Raw genomic sequence first — 19,192 nt, 5'->3', positions numbered from 1 at the left:
TTCACACGTCCCAATTTTAAAAGTTACTACAAAGTTATAGTAATCAAAAGTGTTATACTGGCATAAGGCTAAGCATACAGAGCAAATGAACAGAATTTAGAGTCCAGTAATAAATGCCCACAACTGATTTTCAATTACCAAGGGTGCCAAGACAATTCAGTGGGGAAAGAATCGGCTTATTAACATTCAAATCTGTTTCCACACAAAACCTTGTACACAAATGTTCATAACAACATTTATAATAGTCAAAAAGTGGAAACAACCTTAATGTCTATCAACTGATGAATGGACAAATAAAATGTGGTATTATCCACACAACAGAATGTTATTCAGCAATAAAAGCAATGAAGTACAGATACATGCTACAAAATGGAATAACCTTGAAAACATTACACACTAAGTAAAAGAAACCAGGCACAAAGATCATATGTTATATAATTCCATTTCTACAAAATGTCCAGAATAAGGAAATCCAGAGACAAAAAGGAGACTGGTGGTTGTTTGCATATGATTGAGGTGGGGTTGAAAAGTGACTGAGGGAAAATGGAGAGTGACTAGGAGAGGGAACAGGGTTTTTTGGAGGGTGATGAAAATGTCCTAAAGATGACTGTGGTCATGGCTGTACAATTCTGTGAATATACTAAAACCACTGAATTATACACTTTAAAATGATGAATTTTATGGTGGTGAATTACATCTCAATTGTTTCCAAAGTTAAAAAAAATACTCAAGGTTTTTGGACTGATAGAAAATGAACCAACATGAAAATGAATCCAGAAACAAATGAAAAGACCCAGGAAAAAGTAAATACACGAGTAAACAGTACGACTGTTTTTCTTGTATTTCTTTAAATGGCTATTGACTAAAGAAAATAATGTTTGGGGAGTTTATAACATAAATAGCCTGACCTCCACGGAGGGGAAGGAGGCTGGAGAATTGAGTTCAATCACCAGGTCAATGATTTAACCAATTGCACCTACTTAACAAAACCCCAACTAAAACACTGAACGCCAAAACTCAGTGGAGCTTCCTGGGTGGTGAATACATCACCAACCAGGAGGGTGACCTTATGTGTCTCCTGGGGAGAGGACATGGAAGTTCTACATTTGAGACCCTCCTGACCTTACCCTACATGTCTCTTTATCTGGCTTGTCCTAATCTGTATTCTTTATAATAAAACTGTTCTACATATATGCTTTCCTGAGTTCTGAGCCGTTCTACTGAATTAGTGAACCTGAGGGGGTTCATGGGAACCCCCGTATTTGTAGTCAATTTGTCAGAAGTCCCGGTAGCTTGGGGACCCTACTTGTGGCTGGCCTCTGCAGCAGGGATAGTCTTCCCAGAGACCTTGTCTTTAAACCTGTAGAGTCTGACACGAACTCTGGGTTGTCAGTATCAGAACTGAAATAGAGTATAGCGGTTGGAGTTGAAAAAGAACAGTACTAGTTTTACTTAAAATTTTCTTTAAATTTAAGGCAATAGGTAGACCAGGAAGAATTAAACAGCGTAGTAACAGTATCCAGTTTCCTTTTAAAAAATTAAAAGCCTGACAAGGGCAAAACTGAAGGAAAGGATATTTCAACAACCTATATGAGTAATAAATTGGATACCATCAAGAGACAAAATAATAAATATATCAAAGTAGGTAAGAACCAATAACGACTAATTTTAGAAAAAGGCCTTACCACAGAAGTGGAGTAGGGCAAGACCACACGGAATCTAAAAGTCAGGAAGTTACCATTACAAAGCTATACTAATTAAAACAATGTGGCTTTGGCCTAAGGTAGACAAACTGATCCAGGGGGAAAAAAAAAACATACAAAAACAAACTCTCACATATATGATCACTTGAATACTCCCAATGGTCTAAGTACATAAAAAAGTGCTCAACTTTATTAATCATTAGAAAAATGCAAATTATAACCACTGCGGTCCCACTTCCACCACTTCTATTCAACATAGTACCGGAAGTTATAGTAGCTAGAGCAATTAGGCAAGAGAAATAATGTGCATTCAAATTGGAAAAAGTAAAGCTATCTCTGTTCATAAAATGACATGATCCCGTATGTAGAAAAGATACACACACACGAAAAAAAACCTGTTAGTGAATAAACAAATTCAACAAAGATGCAAGATACAAAAATCATAGAAGAATCAGTTATATTTTATACACTGAGCAATATGCAATATAAAACAGAAATTTCCTTTTCAGAAAGGAAATTTTAAAAACCACTCAACTTACAATAGCACCAAAAAGAATAAAATACTTAAGAATAAATTTTGCCAAGGAGGCAAAAAAACTTTTACATTGAAAACTATATAGTATTACTAAAAGAAATTAAAGACCTAAATAAATGGAAAGATATCCCATGTTAACGAATTGGAAAACATAATACTGTTGATGTAACAACACTACCCAAAACAATATACAGATTCAGTGTAATCCTTATGAAAATCCCAATGGTGCTTTTTTCAGAAGTAGAAAAACTGATACATACTAAAATTCATATGGAATTTCAAGGGATCCCAGATAACTAAAACAATCTTGAACAATAATAACAAAGTTGGCAGGCTCACACTTCCCAATTTCAAAACTTACTATAAAAGCACAGGAATCAAACACTGTGGTACCAGTTTAAGAATAGACATACAGAACAATGGAATAGAATAAAAAGCCCAGAAATAAACCCTCAAATACATATTTAAATTATTTTTGACAAGAGTGCCAAGACTGTTTAATAGGAAAGGGACAGTTTTTTCAGCAACTGGTGCTGGGAAAACTAGACATACTCATGCAAAAGAATAAAATTGGACCCTTACTTTATAACATACCTAAAAAATACTCGAATGGATCAAAGGCCTAATTTAAGAGCTAATACATAACTCTTAGTAGAAAAACACAAGGGGAACGCTTCGTAAGCTTGGATTTGGTGATGGTTCCTTAAGTAGGACACCAAAAGCACAAGCAACAGATTTAGAAAAATTGTACTTCATCAAAATTAAAACCTTTTGTTTTTGTGCAACGAAGCACAGTATCGGGCTGGCCTGGTGGCTCAGGTGGTTGGAGCGCCGGGCTCCTGACGCCGAGGTCGCTGGTTGGAGTCCCACATGGGCCAGTGAGCCGCACCCTCTACAGCTAAGGTTGCGAACAACAGCTCTCCCTGGGGCTGGGCTGCCGTGAGCAGCCAGAGCTTGGCATAAGCTTCTGCGAGCTGCTGTGGGCTACAGTGTGCCGCGGGCCAGCGTGAGCGGCTGGTGGCCAGCACGAGTGGCCGGCAGCCATCATGAGCTGCTGTGAACTGCTGTGAGTGGCTGACCTACGACTGGCGACTGACTGCTTCAGTGGGAGGAGCGCAAGGCTCATAATACCAGCATGGGCCAGGGAGCTGTGTCCTACACAACTAGACTGAGAAACAACGGCTTGAACGGGGGGGGGGGGGGGGGGGGGGGGGGGCAAATAAGGGGAGGGGCACAAAGGACAGTATCACCAGAGTCAACTCATAGAATGGAAAAATATTTTCAAATCATTTAATTTAATAATAGATTAATATCCAGAACATATGAAGAACTCCCATAACTCAGCAAAAACAAAATGTTTAATGGGCAAAGGACTTGAATAAACATTTTTCCAAAGAAGATACACAAATGACCAGTAAGCACATGAAAAGACGCTCAGCGCTTGCTCCACATCACCCATACCACCTCAGACACATTAGTTGACTAGTATCAACCCAAAAGAACTGGAAAGTGGGGAAAATGCACTGTCACTTCACAGAATGTAAAAGCAGTTGTGGTATTTTTTAGTGGCTTACATTATCAGTGTCTACAATCAGCAGTCCACACAACCAATATGGTAAATCCGAAATCTTCTTCTTACCCTTAAGAATAGAAAAACTGTTACCTACCTTTCAGAAACTTCTTGCTTCAGCTGAGGAACTTCACCAAGTGATGAATCAATATCCATGAAACCAAGAAAGTCTCGATTTATATGAAGGGAAGGCTTCTCCAAACCCTTGCCTGATGTTTCATGACCCCTAGATAAAGGATCCAAATCAGTTAGCTGTACCTCTGACCCCTCACTTTCGGTAAGACGGACCCGCTGACCAGGAGAACTGGGAACACTATTCCCTTCTTGGTCAGAACTGTTCTTTTGCTTTCCATCTCTCTGGGGCTTACTATTCAGTCCATCATCCCGGAAGCCTTTAGCAAATGGATTGTAATCTATTTTCAGCTGGGTAATCTGAATGTTCTGATAAGCTGTTACGGCAAAGAATTCAGTCTGTGGGAAGGTAAAAGTGTGGACACCAGGGCCATTTAATTGAATCACTTCAGTAGCCTTTTCTGCAGGTACCAAATGAAGCCGCGGCAGGTAACGATGCATAGAGTGCAAAATGATATGCCCTTCTTGGTCCAGTGTATTGTTAGTAAGTTTGAGTTTATAGAAAGATACTGGTTGATGCATCCAATAATGACCCGTGGAAGGAGATTCTGGATGAATAAAAACCCTCCCCAAAACATGGGGCTCAGCCTTCCCACTGGGTTCCCACCAGCGACCATTCCATTTATAACGATGGTTATCCACAGGAGATATATCCATAACAAGGATATACTTCATATTTGAATCTAAACCTGTTATCCAATAACGACAGTAAGGAAACATGCGTCTCCCCTGCTTGGTCAGAATCATCTCTGTGCTTCGATGATAGAACTCGTTCCACATACTATTGTTATCCAAGGTGACAGTGATTCCTCCCACAGTACAATCAGCTGGAAGGCAAATCTTCCCTTTTGATTTTCCTGGTGATGACACACTGCTGGCCAAAGCACAGGCATCCCTATTGGTAACCAAAATTCCTTGATCAGTTTTGCCATTTCCTGGCTGTTTTAGGATGACAAAGAAGGTAGGTGCTGCTCCTGCCACTGTCCCACCATCTTGATTAGCCAATATAATCTGCTGTTTGTCCTCCATGATTCCAGCGGGAAACTCAGTAAGATAAGTGTAGTCACCACATAGTCACAACGACCTTCCCAGCCTAAAGAACAAGCAAAAAAACAAAAACCCTTTAATTAAGTGAATATTTACTTTGTTAACAAAAGCACAATGACTGTTGTTATCCCTGAAACATAGTCCTAAATTCTTCTAAGATGTTGCTTATACCTTTCCCTCAATCACCGTAAGAATCTTTATCCTAGAATGTTTAATCATCTTTTTCAAGTTCACCTTAATCTAATTAATAATTACTCATGTCCCAGCCCTCCAATAACTCACTATAGATACTGTAATCTCACATAAAAATAAAAGTATATATTCATTTTAGAAAAACTATATAAAAGTATACAAACGTAAGATTAAATTGGACAGTTATTAGCATTTAAAAAGGATCCCAACACGTTACAAATTAATTTTCCAGAGGATTCTGTTACATAGAAAAAATACTCCTGGGATGAGTAAAAATAAACAAATTTCCCTGTTACCACTATACAGAATTAACTCTTTATTATGGTACTGGCATGGGTTCATAAAAAAGTAAAATGCTAACTTACCAGTACATACATTTAAAGAAACCATGACAAATCACTGGAACTTACTGGGAAAGAAAAGGTTGGCTCCATTATTTCAGACCTTACATTGAACAAAATTCCATAAGGATCAAATATTTCAATTCCTCCCCCATTCCTCAGTGTAATTTTTTAATTCTTAAATCCTGAGAAAATCTTTTTGATAATAAGTAGGACACAAAACCTTTGATAAATTCAACAGCATGTAAATTTTTTTAAATCTGGCAAAAACCATCCAAGCAAAATCAAAAAACAAATGACCAACTGGGAAAAAGTATTTGCAACTTATATCATAAAAAACTCTATATAAAAAACCCTAATATAAAAAGGGTTCCCTAATGTAAAAACGAACAAGACCAAAAGTCTAATAGAAAAATGGGCAAAGGATAGGAAAAACAAATGGCTATGAAAATGTACATAGTCTCAACATAAGAGAAATGCAAATTAAAACCATCCTGAGATATTGTTTTTGACCTTATCAGACTGGCAAAGCAAAGTTTGGTAGAAGTATTGGAAAGGGTGTTAGATCAACTACGATTCTCATCTAACCAGATGCTGAGAGTAAGATGACATACTCTCTATAATAGAGGCAACATGAAACTAACTATCCAGTACAAATGCATATGTCCTATGGAATAGCAGTTCTTCTAAGACTTTATCTTAAATACACACGTGCACACATACACATCCATAATAAAAGATATGTATAAATTATTTCCTGCATTTCCATTTATAACAGCAAAAGACTAAAGAAAAAAGTCCATCAATGAAGACTGGTTAAATAAATGGTGGTACATCCTTATCGTGGATTCTGCAGCTATAAAATAAAATATATCAACTTTATGGACACATACGAAGTTATCTGCCAAGATATATTAAGGGCAAAATATTCAAAAGTGTTGTTATAGATTACATTTTCTTTATAAACTAAAAAAAATAATAATAAAGCCAAAGGAAGAAAAAAGTATGTATTTGCTTGACATAGACTGTGAAGACGGAAAAGGAACCAGTAGTATTGGCTATATGGATGGAAAACTGTGTGGCTGGTAAAATACATATTAACACTTTCTAAATTTTGTATCTTTTGAACATACACAACCCATTCAAAAAATAATTGAAAGTTAATTTTTAAAAGTTATAATGAAAAACGCCACATATACTGAATGATTCCATGTATACAAAATGTCCAGAATAGGCAAATCTATAGAGACAGAAAGTAAATTAGTGGTTGCCCGAGAAGAGGGATAATTGGGACAACTGCTAATGGGTATGGGGTTTTCTTTGGTGGTGGGGGGAGGAGGTGATGAAAATGTTCAGGAACTAAAAACCACTCAAGGGTTTCTGTTCAAATGGTGAATTTTATGCTATGCGAATTATATCTCAATAAAAGTTGTAAAGGAATCTCAGACTGTTAATTCAACTGAACTGAGGTGTTAAATTACCTAAACATTCTCTAAGACACAAAGCTATCACCTCCAATCAGCCTTTACACAAAAAGGAAGATGCTATATCACTACTCCTTTGTAACTGGGTCAGTAATTTTGATTAATCAAATTCAGCCACTTTTTGGTTCTCCTCATTTTAATTAAAAAGTCTAATTTTACCTTTCATAAGAGGTACTGACAAGCAGCAAAGCATCTGATCTGAATTCTATCTCTTCTTACAGGATTAGCCACCATCACCAAAAATAAAACAAAAACCCTCCAAAACAAAACAAAAACCCTCCAAAACTTAAAATATTCTCTAGTCTGAGAATAACAGAAAACTTAATATATTCTCTAGCCTGAGGATAATACAGGTTTTTTAAAAAATCAAGGTTGGCTATTGTTTCCTATTACAATTAAACACAGAAATAGAAACCCACCTTGTAACATTAAGGCACTAATACCCAGAAAAGGTGAAAAAAGAATCACTCCTCTGATTTGGAGTTTATTTTTTAAGAGATAAAACTTAGGGTGATTCTTTTCAAAAATTGCCTGAGGCTTACAGCAATTAAGTTCACTGATTTCCTAAAACTAACAAGTTTAGGAACACCTATAAGATATTCATAAAACAAAATTCAAACACACTTAGAAGTCACGAATAAGGTGGCTTTGTAATAATAGTAAAGCTTAAAGAACTCATAAAAACTAATAACTCCACAATAGTGTATACTCAATGCAAAATTCCCAATCCTGAATTTAGTCCATAAAATTCAAAATTTTGTTACAAATCACCAACGATTTTTGTGAGCAATTATGCAAAACACTCTTAAGCGCATTTAAGTATGACTATGGTGGCAAAGAACTACCTAAAAAAAATTTTTTTTAGCTATCCCAAACCTATGAATACATTAAAAGGTTAAGAATTTCTTAAAATTGTCTTCTACAATATTAAAAGCTTGGTTTTCAGATTATAGGTGTAACTAGGGCAAAGAAGTTTTTTTAACCAATGCTTTAAAAATTGCTATCTTAAAAATTAATCTATGAAATGTCAAAAATTCAACAGACAGAAATGTAGTTGTGTTAGACTGAAGTAAATTTAACGCTAACTTTATAGATACACATTTCAATTTTTCTCTATTGCCTAAAAAAAAAATTAAGTGCAGAAAAGTCAGACTGCCGTATTTGAATTCTGTATACAGGTATACAGTTTAAAAATGTAATAAAAATGTAAAAATGTGTATGAAGACAGAAAAAAGAACTTTCAGACTCATGATTTGTATAAGGTCTTTTTTTAAAGAATCCTGCAATCAGGTTATTCCATGAGTTCATCAACGTGTACACAACCAAACACCTAATTTATGACCAAAACAATCTATCTTGAGCCATACCTTGCTACTGGTTTAGAAACAAGGAATTGAATTCTTATTCCACATCAATTTTTAAGCAGAGATTCCACTTCCCTAATCAAAGGATAGTCAATTCAGTATATTCAGCTGTTTCACACACACAATACCACTGTAAAGTCTAAGACAACTTTAATTGCAAACTGCAAATGTACTTTAGGAAGAGGTAGGCCACTTGTGAAGAAATAAAACTCCTTCCAGCAAAATTCTAAAAATACTCTGTATTTAGCTCTCTAATAGCTTTAAGGAAGACCACAGTTTTGATACATATATGTAACTTGTTCAAAAAAAATCTCAGTTCAGTTTTTCAAGAGCAAGCATTCATCTGCATAAAATAACTAATAACCAGCGGAGGAAATAAGTTTAGTTATAGATAGGAAATATATAAGTAACATTCTGAAAATGTCACAGTAGAAAGACAGAGAGGCTTTCACAATGAATGTTTTTTCAGGTAAGTAATGTGCCAGGTTTCATAAATTGTTGCAATTTCAGTCTCTATTCTAAATGTGTCTCTGGGAAATGTTTAACTACTAAAGCGGTGACCCTTATACAACTTACAAAATACACTAGTTAGTTTACTAGGTAGTTACCTAATTCAATGATGTTTGTACTGCACCAAAAATATATATATATATGTATATATACACATATCTATATGTGTGTGTGTACATATATATAGATAGATATCAAAATTCCAAATCAATAGTTACTTTAAAACTTTACTTTAAAAACACAAAATATTCGAAAACTGGTCAGCCCATTCTGAATGTTTCCAAAGTTGCTAAAAATAACCATAACCTTTCATCCAACAAATGCATTACTGTATTGTATGCACCAAGACATTAGTTGGTTCCTTTATATGATCATTCAGTACGAGGCTATGGTTAAATTAAATTAAATTACATTAAATTCCATTTCTGAAAACTTGTCAGGATAGGGTCACTCGAATTTATGAGCCCAGAAATTTGAAAAATCTTAAAAACAGATTTGGGGTACAAATATAATCAGAAAATAAGACAGCAAACGGTGGCAAAGTCAGTAAAATAGCCATCTACCAGTTCTTAACCGTCATTAGGTTAATTTTAATAATTAAATGGTACGTGTTGTCTATTAGTAAGCACTTACTTGGGGCTAGGTAATAGCCTGGGTATTTTATCATCACCACAACCCTAAGAAGGTAAATTTCCAAATATTATCTCTAAAGCTTTCGGTTTTAAGGCACAGAATTGCATCTGCCTGAGGCAGGACGCTCCTTTCTTTTCTATCCCTAGATACCATTAATGCTGGCTTCAGGAGCATGTTTTATTCCTAGGAATGGTGCCTTAATTACAACTTGAGGTCCCTAGCACTTGCGTAAGAATTTGAAGACCTCTTATGGCAGAAATGGACAGCAAACAGCCACCTTGCCTTGGAGTAAGCATGGCAAGGTACCTAGGGCACTGAATTTCCTCAACTCCTAAACCTGTGTTTTCTGTTAAATGAACCCAACCCACTCAACCCACACAACCGCTGGAAAAGAACGCTACAGCGGCAAGAAGCACTAACACTGATCCTACACCCTTAGAAACGAAAAGCCCTCCTGCCAGTCCCTGAGAGAAGCAGTCGCCGTCGACTATCAAGGGCCCACAATCACCGCTTTTCAACTGCAGAGGCCCGCTGGCCAAGAACCACGTGAAAAAATGCCGCAAGGAAAGCTCTTCCGGGGAAGAGTCCCTACAGATCACGTGCCGCGGGCAGGAACCCGCCGATCGCTCGGCTAGACCCAGTCACATTCTGTTACCGTGGAGACTACAGAACCAGCCATACTGCCCTGCCCTCCCAGGCCAGCCCCCTTCCCAGCAGCCGTCACGACGCCTCCAGGCACTTTCCCTGCAGCCCAGCGGCGGCGTCGTGCCCAAATGTAGAGGCAGAGCAGGCAGCGTTTGCCAGGGACTCCGCCGCAGAAGCCTGGGGAGCTTTACAACATGCACCGGCGGCGCGCAGGTGGGCTCGAGCTTTCTCTAGATCCACGTGTCTGTTCCCGCGACGGGAACCCTGGGAGAGTGGTCTTCCCTTGGAAGATTACTTTGGTTACTCACTGTGTTCTGCTCCTTTCAGATCTCTTTTCACCTCTCCCTACTTCCACCAAAAGGATGCATTTAGCCAGGAGGCATCCCCAGGGTTCCAAAAGCAAAGCAAAAATTTTCACCGCAAGACACTACCACTTTCCACTTCCAACCCAGTTTGAAATGATCCCTCACTTCTCCACAATCTTCGCATACAGATTCCTCAAGTTTGATTGCTGGTGCTCAGAGCGGTTTATTTACGTCCCCCACCCACCTACCACTGAAGGCAGAGACCTACTTGACAATTTAACAGAAACTGGAAGCCTCATAAACAAGAGAACTAGCCAAAGATTGCCCCAACAGAGGGATAAAGAAAATAACACCTGCTCTTCCCACCTGTTTTCCCCGCCCTCATTTCTACACTTACGAACTACCGGTCCTTTGTTTACCAAGTTCCCACTCATATACAGCTCTCTTCCTCGCCCTCCTTCTTTATTAAACTAGCTGTCCTGCCTCAAACAACTTGCTCGGAAATTACATGCTAGAGGAGACATTTGTACAGGTGTCAAAACGCTGCACACAGCTCCTCAGAAAAGCGACGTCAGCACCGTTTCCCTCAGAGTTTTGTAACCCTGAGACCTGAGCTCTAAAATGCAAAGTGCACAAGCAGGGCTCTCGACCTAAACCCCGTGCCCGGATGGAAGGAAGTCGTCACGCGGATCATACCATGCGGTGCGGCAACCCACGCACGCGAGCGCAGGGCCGCGCTATGGGCGCGTCCCTACCCGCCTCGTGGCCGCTCTCTGGCGTCGATGTTCCCAGTTAGTTCGCTGCGCGACACGGAAGTGAGGCCGGGAACGCGCGCGAGGTGACATGCGCAGCCTTGCTTAGGGGGACCAAAGGCGCGCGCCAAAGGCGGCCCCGCGCAAGGCCGGGCCTTGGCCCGGGCGTGCGAAGATCGCTCAGCGAAACGCTTCTCACGCCGTTCAAATATACAAGAGCTTCAAACTCTCGAAAAACTCTAATCGGGCCAGTACCAAAGCGACGCCCCCCACCCTGGCCAGAGAGTTACCGTGCGGGGCGTGGCCGGCCTCACCCGTAGTCCTTCACATCCCGCTGGGGGCGGGTTATTCTGTTCGGTTCGCACACCGTGTGTCCGCTCCAGCTGAAGAGCCTGCGCGCGCACCGGACGTCCACGTCACCGCGCACGCGCTCCTACCCGCTCGGAGCCCATCGCACATGCGCAAAAGAAGGCGCGAGCAGCACCTCCCTGGCCCCTCCCCCAATACCAGGAGGCCAACAGCCCCGGAGCAGCGACGAGACCCTTGGGACCCGCCCCTGGAGCTGAAGGCGCTGGCTTTCCGGGTCCCAGCAACCGAGAAATGTCTACTGAAGATGCCAGAATCAAGAAAGGAGAGGCAGGAGGGAGGCACCCCAATTCCCTCAGCCTAGCACACGAAGCCTTCGTGAAAACCGTGAAACCTTTGCCCGCGGGCTTTCCCAACTGTGCCTTCTACCGTTTCCCTAGGGCTCCTCGCCAGCCCCGCCCCTGCCGCGCCCAGCCCCACCCACATGGGGATCCGCAGTCCCCAGGGCTTCACGAGCCCGTCAAATGAATCCGACGGATTCCTCCCCAGTGTGCTTTGGGCTTGGATAACGCCAGAACGTCGGGAAACCTTGAAGAAAAGACCTTGAGGGACGAGCTGTCAAGTTTGCAACATCTTCGACCAAAGAACACTAGGACTAAAGTAGGGGGAGAACGAAAACCTCAACTGCCGACTGGAAAGGGAAGAAGAGTTGACACTAACGTGCCTGATTAAAGAGAAACATATCCTGATAAAACAGTAAAACTTGGAAACAAGAATTTTGCACGATAGAGAGTATATTATCTGATCTTTAATCCTGGATCCTGTGTTTTCAATTTTTGTCTGTTCAAAATATTAAGCTATGAGGTGCAAAGAAAAAATTATCAAACATCTGTCAGGCAGTTGCTGAACTAAGTTTATGGACAGTATTTCTCCCAACCAAACATCAAAAATTATCTTTCTTCTTCACTATTCCTTACCAGCCTCTCTTTCCTCTGTGTTGCTAACACTCCAGTAAAAAGGGAGAGTTATTTAAAGTGAGAAAAAAAGAGGCAAAAGAGAAGTAGGTAGTAAGAGAGCAGAAATTGTGGTCCATGTTTCCAAACTGTTTTCTTTTCCTCTTTTAGAAGAATTAGCAAGAACCTAATACAGACTAGATGACTAAACACAAAACTGGGAAGAAAGAGAATGAGGAGGTTCAAAGAAGGGAGCCCAAGAGGAGGAGGTTTATCCAACAGGACCGATCTGAGCAGGATGGACTCCAGGCATACTAGGAGGGTTCTTCTTTCTCTTCGTTCTGCTTTTCCTCAGAATATGCCACACCACGGGAAGAAACTGTACAGGAAGTTAGTATGGACTGGAAAATGTGAAAAAGTTTACAGACTTCTGAAGTTGCTCTGAAACCCCCAATCAGGCACGAGAGCATTACCAGTGCAACAAATGAATAATACCAAGATCCTAGGCAAAACTGAAAAGTAACAGTTTCTTTGACACCTTCTTCCTCTTCTCTGACCCCAAAAACCCCTTTCCTGCAAGCTGCCTTGTCAGACTCTCCCACCAAAGAATGCCTTCCTTTCAATGGTCTAAGATTTCCTCACACAAAATTTCCATTTTCTAAGGCAGAAATAAAATCTGTGTTGACTTAGCATTAAAGCATCTGGTCCTGCAGTGTCAATGACTGATGACTGGCTAAGAACCATGCCTAGTGGTAGTTGGATCTCAAAAGAGAGAAATTAACAGAAATGGTACCTCTAATTGGGGAATCTGTGAGGCCACCCTGGAATGGAGGGAAAATGGAGATTTTCTTTAGCTACTCTTTCCCTGTACCAGGCAAACATATTAGGAAGTGCCAGATACTTTTTTAAAAATACCAAATTTTCAAGATTCAGCACTGGATCTCCTGGTGGGAAAGGTAAACTACCAGTTTTTTAAAGTGGGTTCTGCCTAATGTATAAAGGTCTAGAGATGTACTATCAAGAATCAGCTTATAAATGTTTTTATATAATCTAAAAATAATAATATTGCCACACCAATTCAGTGGCCCACTTTTGGTTTAACATCATCTAGTATCAATAACCACTTTTTTGTTGTTTGCTTTTTCAAGTAACCTCTTAAATGGTTACATTCAACTTTTTCGTTTTTTTAAGTGTTTCTCTAGGACCCATCAGCTCCAAGTCAAGTAGTAGTTTCAATCTAGTTGTGGAGGGCGCAGCTCACAGTGGCCCCTGCGGGGATGGAACCAGCAACCTTGTTAAGAGCACCGCGCCCTAACCAACTGAGCTAACCGGCTGCCCCAACATTTACTTTTAATGCAGTGTTTATCAAACTGAGGTCCTTGGTTGTGTGTGTGTGTGTGGAGGGGGAGGGTGCGTGTTGTGTGCATGCACACACAGTGCCAAAAAATGTATACACATTTTAAGAAAAGAAAAAACGGTATTAAAATTGTAATACTCAATATATACTAAGAACAAAAAATGAATACAAGTTAATTTGACTTCTGCAATTATAAGAGGTTCTCAAAGTGGTTACCATCAGTGTAATTTTAATAGTTTTTTTCCTTTCTCAAAATGTGTATACATTTTTTGGCACCGTGTGTGTGTGTGTGTGTGTGTGTGTGTGTGTGTGTGTGTGAGTGTGTGTGTGTGTGTGTGTGTATCTTCCTTTAAAAGGAATCCTTGGGCGGCCAGATGGCTCAGTTGGTTAGAGCACAAGCTCTGAACAACAGGGGTGCAGGTTCGATTCCCACGTGGGCCAGTGAGCTGCGCCCTCCACAACTAGATTGAAGACAACAAACTGCCACTGAGCTTCAAGAGGGGTGGCCGGATGGCTCAGTTGGTTAGAGCATGAGCCAGGTCTATTCCCACATGGGATGGTGGGCTGCGCCCCCTGCAACTAAAGATTGAAAACAGTGACTGGACTTGGAGCTGAGCTGCACTCTCCACAACTAGATTGAAGGACAACACTTGGAACTGATGGGCCCTGGAGAAACACACTGTCCCCCAATATTCCCTAATAAAAAAAAAAACCTTTCTTAAAAACGGAATCCTTATATGACCTGAATTTTTAAAAAGCCAAGCTAACTGCTAGAGTGGATGCTCCTGAGTTTCACCATGCCATTAGAATTCTGTCAGTTATCATAGCTTACCTGGTTTGTCCAGCCTAACACAAAAATCCTTCCCTTGGTTTTCTTTGGTTGAACTTTCAAAGAAATTTAACTACATATTAGGGAGATGAGAACAGATATTGAATGAAATATAAATAATCTGGCCTAGCAAGTACACAGTTTTGATCCCATTTACATGCACATTTTCTTATTCAACAAATATTTGAGTGCCTTGTATATTCTGAAGATAGAGGAAAGACTGGTACCCCATGCACTGTTCAATGTCTACACTAGAACCCCAAAGAGTTGGCACAATTTAACAGAGTCCACCAACTAGACAAACTATATTCCTTATCCAATCTATTGAGATCCCACCTTCTCAGTTGTAATATTTACTAAAGACATACCTCTCCCAAATAACTAGAAGAAAAATGACCTCAGTCTTCAGATGAGACACATCAGCACCCTTCAAAACCCCTGGTTTGTGGTCTTGTTTACAACACCTTAATTCAATGCAATAAGACCATTCTAAGAAGAGCTACATATAGACTGGATTACAAAAGAGGTTGCTTTTTTCTTTTTTTTTAACAAAAAGTCTTTCACTGGCCATAAAAACTTGTGTACTACATATTGTGTGTACATAGGCAGAGGGGAAAAAAGAGGGAATCATAGTATACAACCTCCATCTTTGCCTACCATTTAGTACTGCACCTAAAACCAACTCATGTCAATTGGCAATATCTGAAATTTGGACTAAAGAATTAAAAGTGGCAAGCGTCCTACCCTAAAGGAGCTAATAATCTACCCAACGAAGAGATTTAAGTTTCTAAATCAGAGAGTAATGCTATTAAAAGCATGTTTTAGAAAATGTCTGTTAAGAGAAGGATGGAAAAAGAGGAGAGATGTGATGGAATGTTATCAATGTTCATTAAGAAACACCATTCTTTCTTGTTGCCCCATAGCTCAAGCCCGATTATCACGTTCCTTACCCTTTGCTTAAGATCTTCCCGATTCACCCTTCATGCCTAAGCTTAAATGTCACTTCTTCAAGAAACTTTCCTTAAGCCCCAAGATCAGATAAGGTCTCCCTGTTGTATGTTCTCATAATACCTTGTATTTCTTTACAGCATCTACCACAACTGTAATTATTGTTTAAACTATGTATCAATGAATGTTTTGCCAACTAAACGGTTAGTTCCACTCTATTCCAGTGCCAAGCACAATGCCTAGAACAGAGCAGACACATAGTATTTCTTGAATACATGAATATGAAATCACAGGTTCCAATTTTCCAGGCAAACCCAAGTGTCAAATATTGATTTAATGTCCAACAATTTGGGATTTGGAATACAGGGTCATAATACATTTACTTATCCTCATGTTATACAAGCAAACGAGCATCCAGCTTTGGCTAACACTTTCCAAGGGGTACAGTCATAATTAGGAAAAACCAGTACCACTGACTCTTATTCCAAATTTTTTCCTCCTTAGAGGAGTGGATAAATATTGACAGGACAGATGCTTGCAGAGATAAGAATAATTTTCTAGGAAAGTCTAAGTACTTATTGCCTGAATGACTTTTGCCTGAATATTACCTAGAAAAATCAACAAAGGCAAAAAGATTCTTTGTGTTGAAAAAAATGTTATAATTCTATAATTTACCTTCTGGTAATAAAAGCAACAAGTTTGCAATGGAGACCGCCATTTGCATATACTCATCTACAAGAAAAAAAATTAGTAAATACAGTATCTTCAAGATGAAAGGACACTTTAGTAACGGTGAATTTGTTTTACTAAGATCTAAAGGAAAAACGTCAAAAATCAGTAAAATAAATGTTCAAACAGCTAGTTTCAGAAGGATTACAAAATAAAAAATAACAGGCCTAAGAGAAACATGCAAGTTTTCCACATGGAAGTTTTCAACTAAGCCCTTGGAAGAAATGTCTTATCTAAGAAAGCATAAAAGGAAGAACAGGGAGTTTTCCTAATTAAGCCCAGAGCAGCACAGATATTTAAAACACACATGAAAACGTATAAAACAGAAACTAGTACTACTAGCACTAGAAGATGACTAGGAGACAGCCAGTAAACTGCAAGGCTAGAATCAAGCAAAAATCAAGAAGCCTATGACAGAAAAATACATTGAAAATTTGTCTGCAAATGCCTATAACAGAAGCCATGCTTACTTTCCATGAAGGGTACCACTGCCTCATGAAAATGAGCTACAGTGGTCAACATAGCAGTTCCTAGACTACTGGGACATCACAAACCAGTAAAATATCCCAAAAGAAGAGTTAGATGACCATCATATGGTGACCAAATTTTTATATTACAAAGTATACCACCTACTATTACCATTCTTTCTTAAAATAATGGGTATTCTAAGACCAAAAATCTAAGAACATATCTCGTAATAAATAACAGTCTTTTATTTTGAATACATTTAGATAGATGAAATTTTACTACATTGTCCTTATTTTATGGTATATCATTGAAAACTTAGCAAAAGGTATTGGAATCGACTGTTAGCCATACAGCATGATCCCTGGATAGCTAAGATGTGGTCTTCTGAGAAAGAATAACATACAACAGGCCGGGAAGGGGTATAAGTCACCTTCCCAAGAAGTCAAGAGTCAGCCTCTCCTCATAGTAACAATAGTGGAGAAGAGGATATTAGCCAACAGACACCCTAATCCAAACTAATTGACAGCCACATGATTAGCAAGCTACTTTGAGTGTGTATGTTAGGGGGTTGGGGGATGGGTACTGAAAGCAGGATGATAGCTTTGGCACTGTGACAAGATACTAGAACCTTGGTAGAGCTACATGAGAACAATGTACTGAAACCAAGAACCAAGGTCAGACTGAATCACTCACCTAATCACTCCATACATAAGAAAAACTGGGATACATAGTGGCTCACAGTAAAGAGGCAGGTCAAGCTACAATTAGCTTAAGCTGGGCATCAGGCATATCAGACATAAGAGAAAAATGGGGGTGGGGCTCCTTTTATCTGGAAAGTAAACCTAATGTGTATTTAAATAAGACTGTAAAAGGGTTTTATAACCTTTACCTTTAACTTTACTAAAAATGTTAGCAGTGATCTAAACATTGGCGAGCAGGGAACACCTGTTAAAGGAGAGGAAAAAGCTATATTAAAATAGAGAATGTAAAGATTTTTCAAGCGAGTTGAATGCAGTGCCTTATCCAAATTATCTTTATATAGATTAAAAATTGTAGAGATTATAATCCAGGGCCAATATTTTTCATCCCAGGATTACTTCCACCCAACACATCTGGGTTACCTAAGCACAAGTAAAAGAAGGATATGATCAGTTAAATCTTTGTTAAGCACCAACTATGTGCTAGCACTGACCCAGGGATTTAAACAATGAATAAATATAAGTCCCCTCATGAAGCTCAAGTTCTAGATTAAGAGACAAGTTAATAACATTGCAAAACTTGTCAACAGTTTGGAAAAAGCCTTTTAGGAACACTGTAGGAATGCACACAGCCTAGGGAATCTAGAAAGTTTACAAAGAAGAAGGGACTTTTGAGCTGGGTCTTGAAGAGAAATAAAATTAATGAGAGAGAAAAAGAGGACATTGCTGGCTGCAGCTATATAGTCAGTAAACAAAGAACTACAATAAATTATCCAGAATTTAGAGATAGGGCTGCCTTAGAAAAGTAAAACACTTAAGATCAATGCCAAGATGGCAGAGTAGATAAAAGCTGTACTCACCTCCTCCCAGACCACATCAAAGTTACAACTAAGCTATAGAACAACCATCATTGAGAACCACCTAAAGTCTAGCTAAACAGAAGTCTTATAACAAAGGTTATACAGCACAAACATTCACAATGGTAGATGGGGTGGACATGCAGAATGGGCTGATTCCACATCCACGTGTGGCAGTTAAAAATCAGGAGGGATATCTCAGATGCAAGGGTCCCCTCTGAGGAGTGAAGGGTCCCATCCCCACACCAGGCTCCCCAGCCCAGAGTTCCAGTGCTGGGAAAAGAAGTCCCACAATATCCCGCTGTGAAAAATAGTGGAAATTGTGGCTGAGTGAGACAAAGGGCTGCTGGAGTCCCAGGCTCTCCTCTTAAAGGGCACATGCATGGACTTATTCGCTGACAGACTCACTCACTCTGAGCTCCAGCACTGAGACAGCAGTTCCAAAGGTGCCAGGGACATACAAGGAGGAACTGAATTGTCTAGTTTCAGAGCAAGGGCTGGAGGAGAAGCTTTCTCCCAGACAGAAGTGCTGGCAGAAGCCATTGTTTCTTTGTTGAGCCCTCCCCTCACCCAGCCTGCACACACGAGCAGGTGCCATATATGAGTCTCCATCAACATAGCTAGCAACATTCACCCAACCCTGGTGATTCCCTGAGACCCTCACCCACTCAACTTGTGCGCCCACCCAAGCCGCTTCCAGTGGCTTTCCCATACAAACTGCCTGTCTTGGCTCATGCTGCAGACTTTCCTAAAATCTCTCAAAGGTTCATAAATCCCAAACAAGCAGCATGTGGCATTGGTGTACCCCATGCCTCTTGCTAAGAGGCCCCAAGC

At 39.8% G+C, this 19,192-nt stretch overlaps 1 protein-coding gene across 16 annotated transcripts in view; it reads right to left on the bottom strand.

Annotated features, from left to right (window-relative positions):
* Positions 1 to 19,192, bottom strand: part of MGA (MAX dimerization protein MGA) — a 132,764-nt gene that overhangs the window by 65,714 nt on the left and 47,858 nt on the right. For 4 of the 16 annotated variants that reach the window (XM_019725430.3, XM_019725431.3, XM_019725434.3 and 1 more), the window contains exon 2: positions 3,906 to 5,033. In XM_019725430.3, coding sequence (XP_019580989.3) covers positions 3,906 to 4,969 — 1,064 coding nt within the window. In that variant the 5' untranslated portion in view covers positions 4,970 to 5,033. Of the gene's footprint in view, positions 1 to 3,905; positions 5,034 to 11,157; positions 11,671 to 19,192 lie in introns of those variants that run through there. The other 12 variants (XM_019725438.3, XM_019725443.3, XM_074327885.2 and 9 more) reach the window with 8 other exon arrangements.

The sequence above is a fragment of the Rhinolophus sinicus genome, chromosome 3, assembly GCF_057876585.1.
Source record: "Rhinolophus sinicus isolate RSI-liver-muscle chromosome 3, RSI-T2T, whole genome shotgun sequence".
In the NCBI taxonomy this organism is placed as follows: domain Eukaryota; kingdom Metazoa; phylum Chordata; class Mammalia; order Chiroptera; family Rhinolophidae; genus Rhinolophus; species Rhinolophus sinicus.
This window is presented reverse-complemented; position numbering and strand designations above follow the sequence as displayed.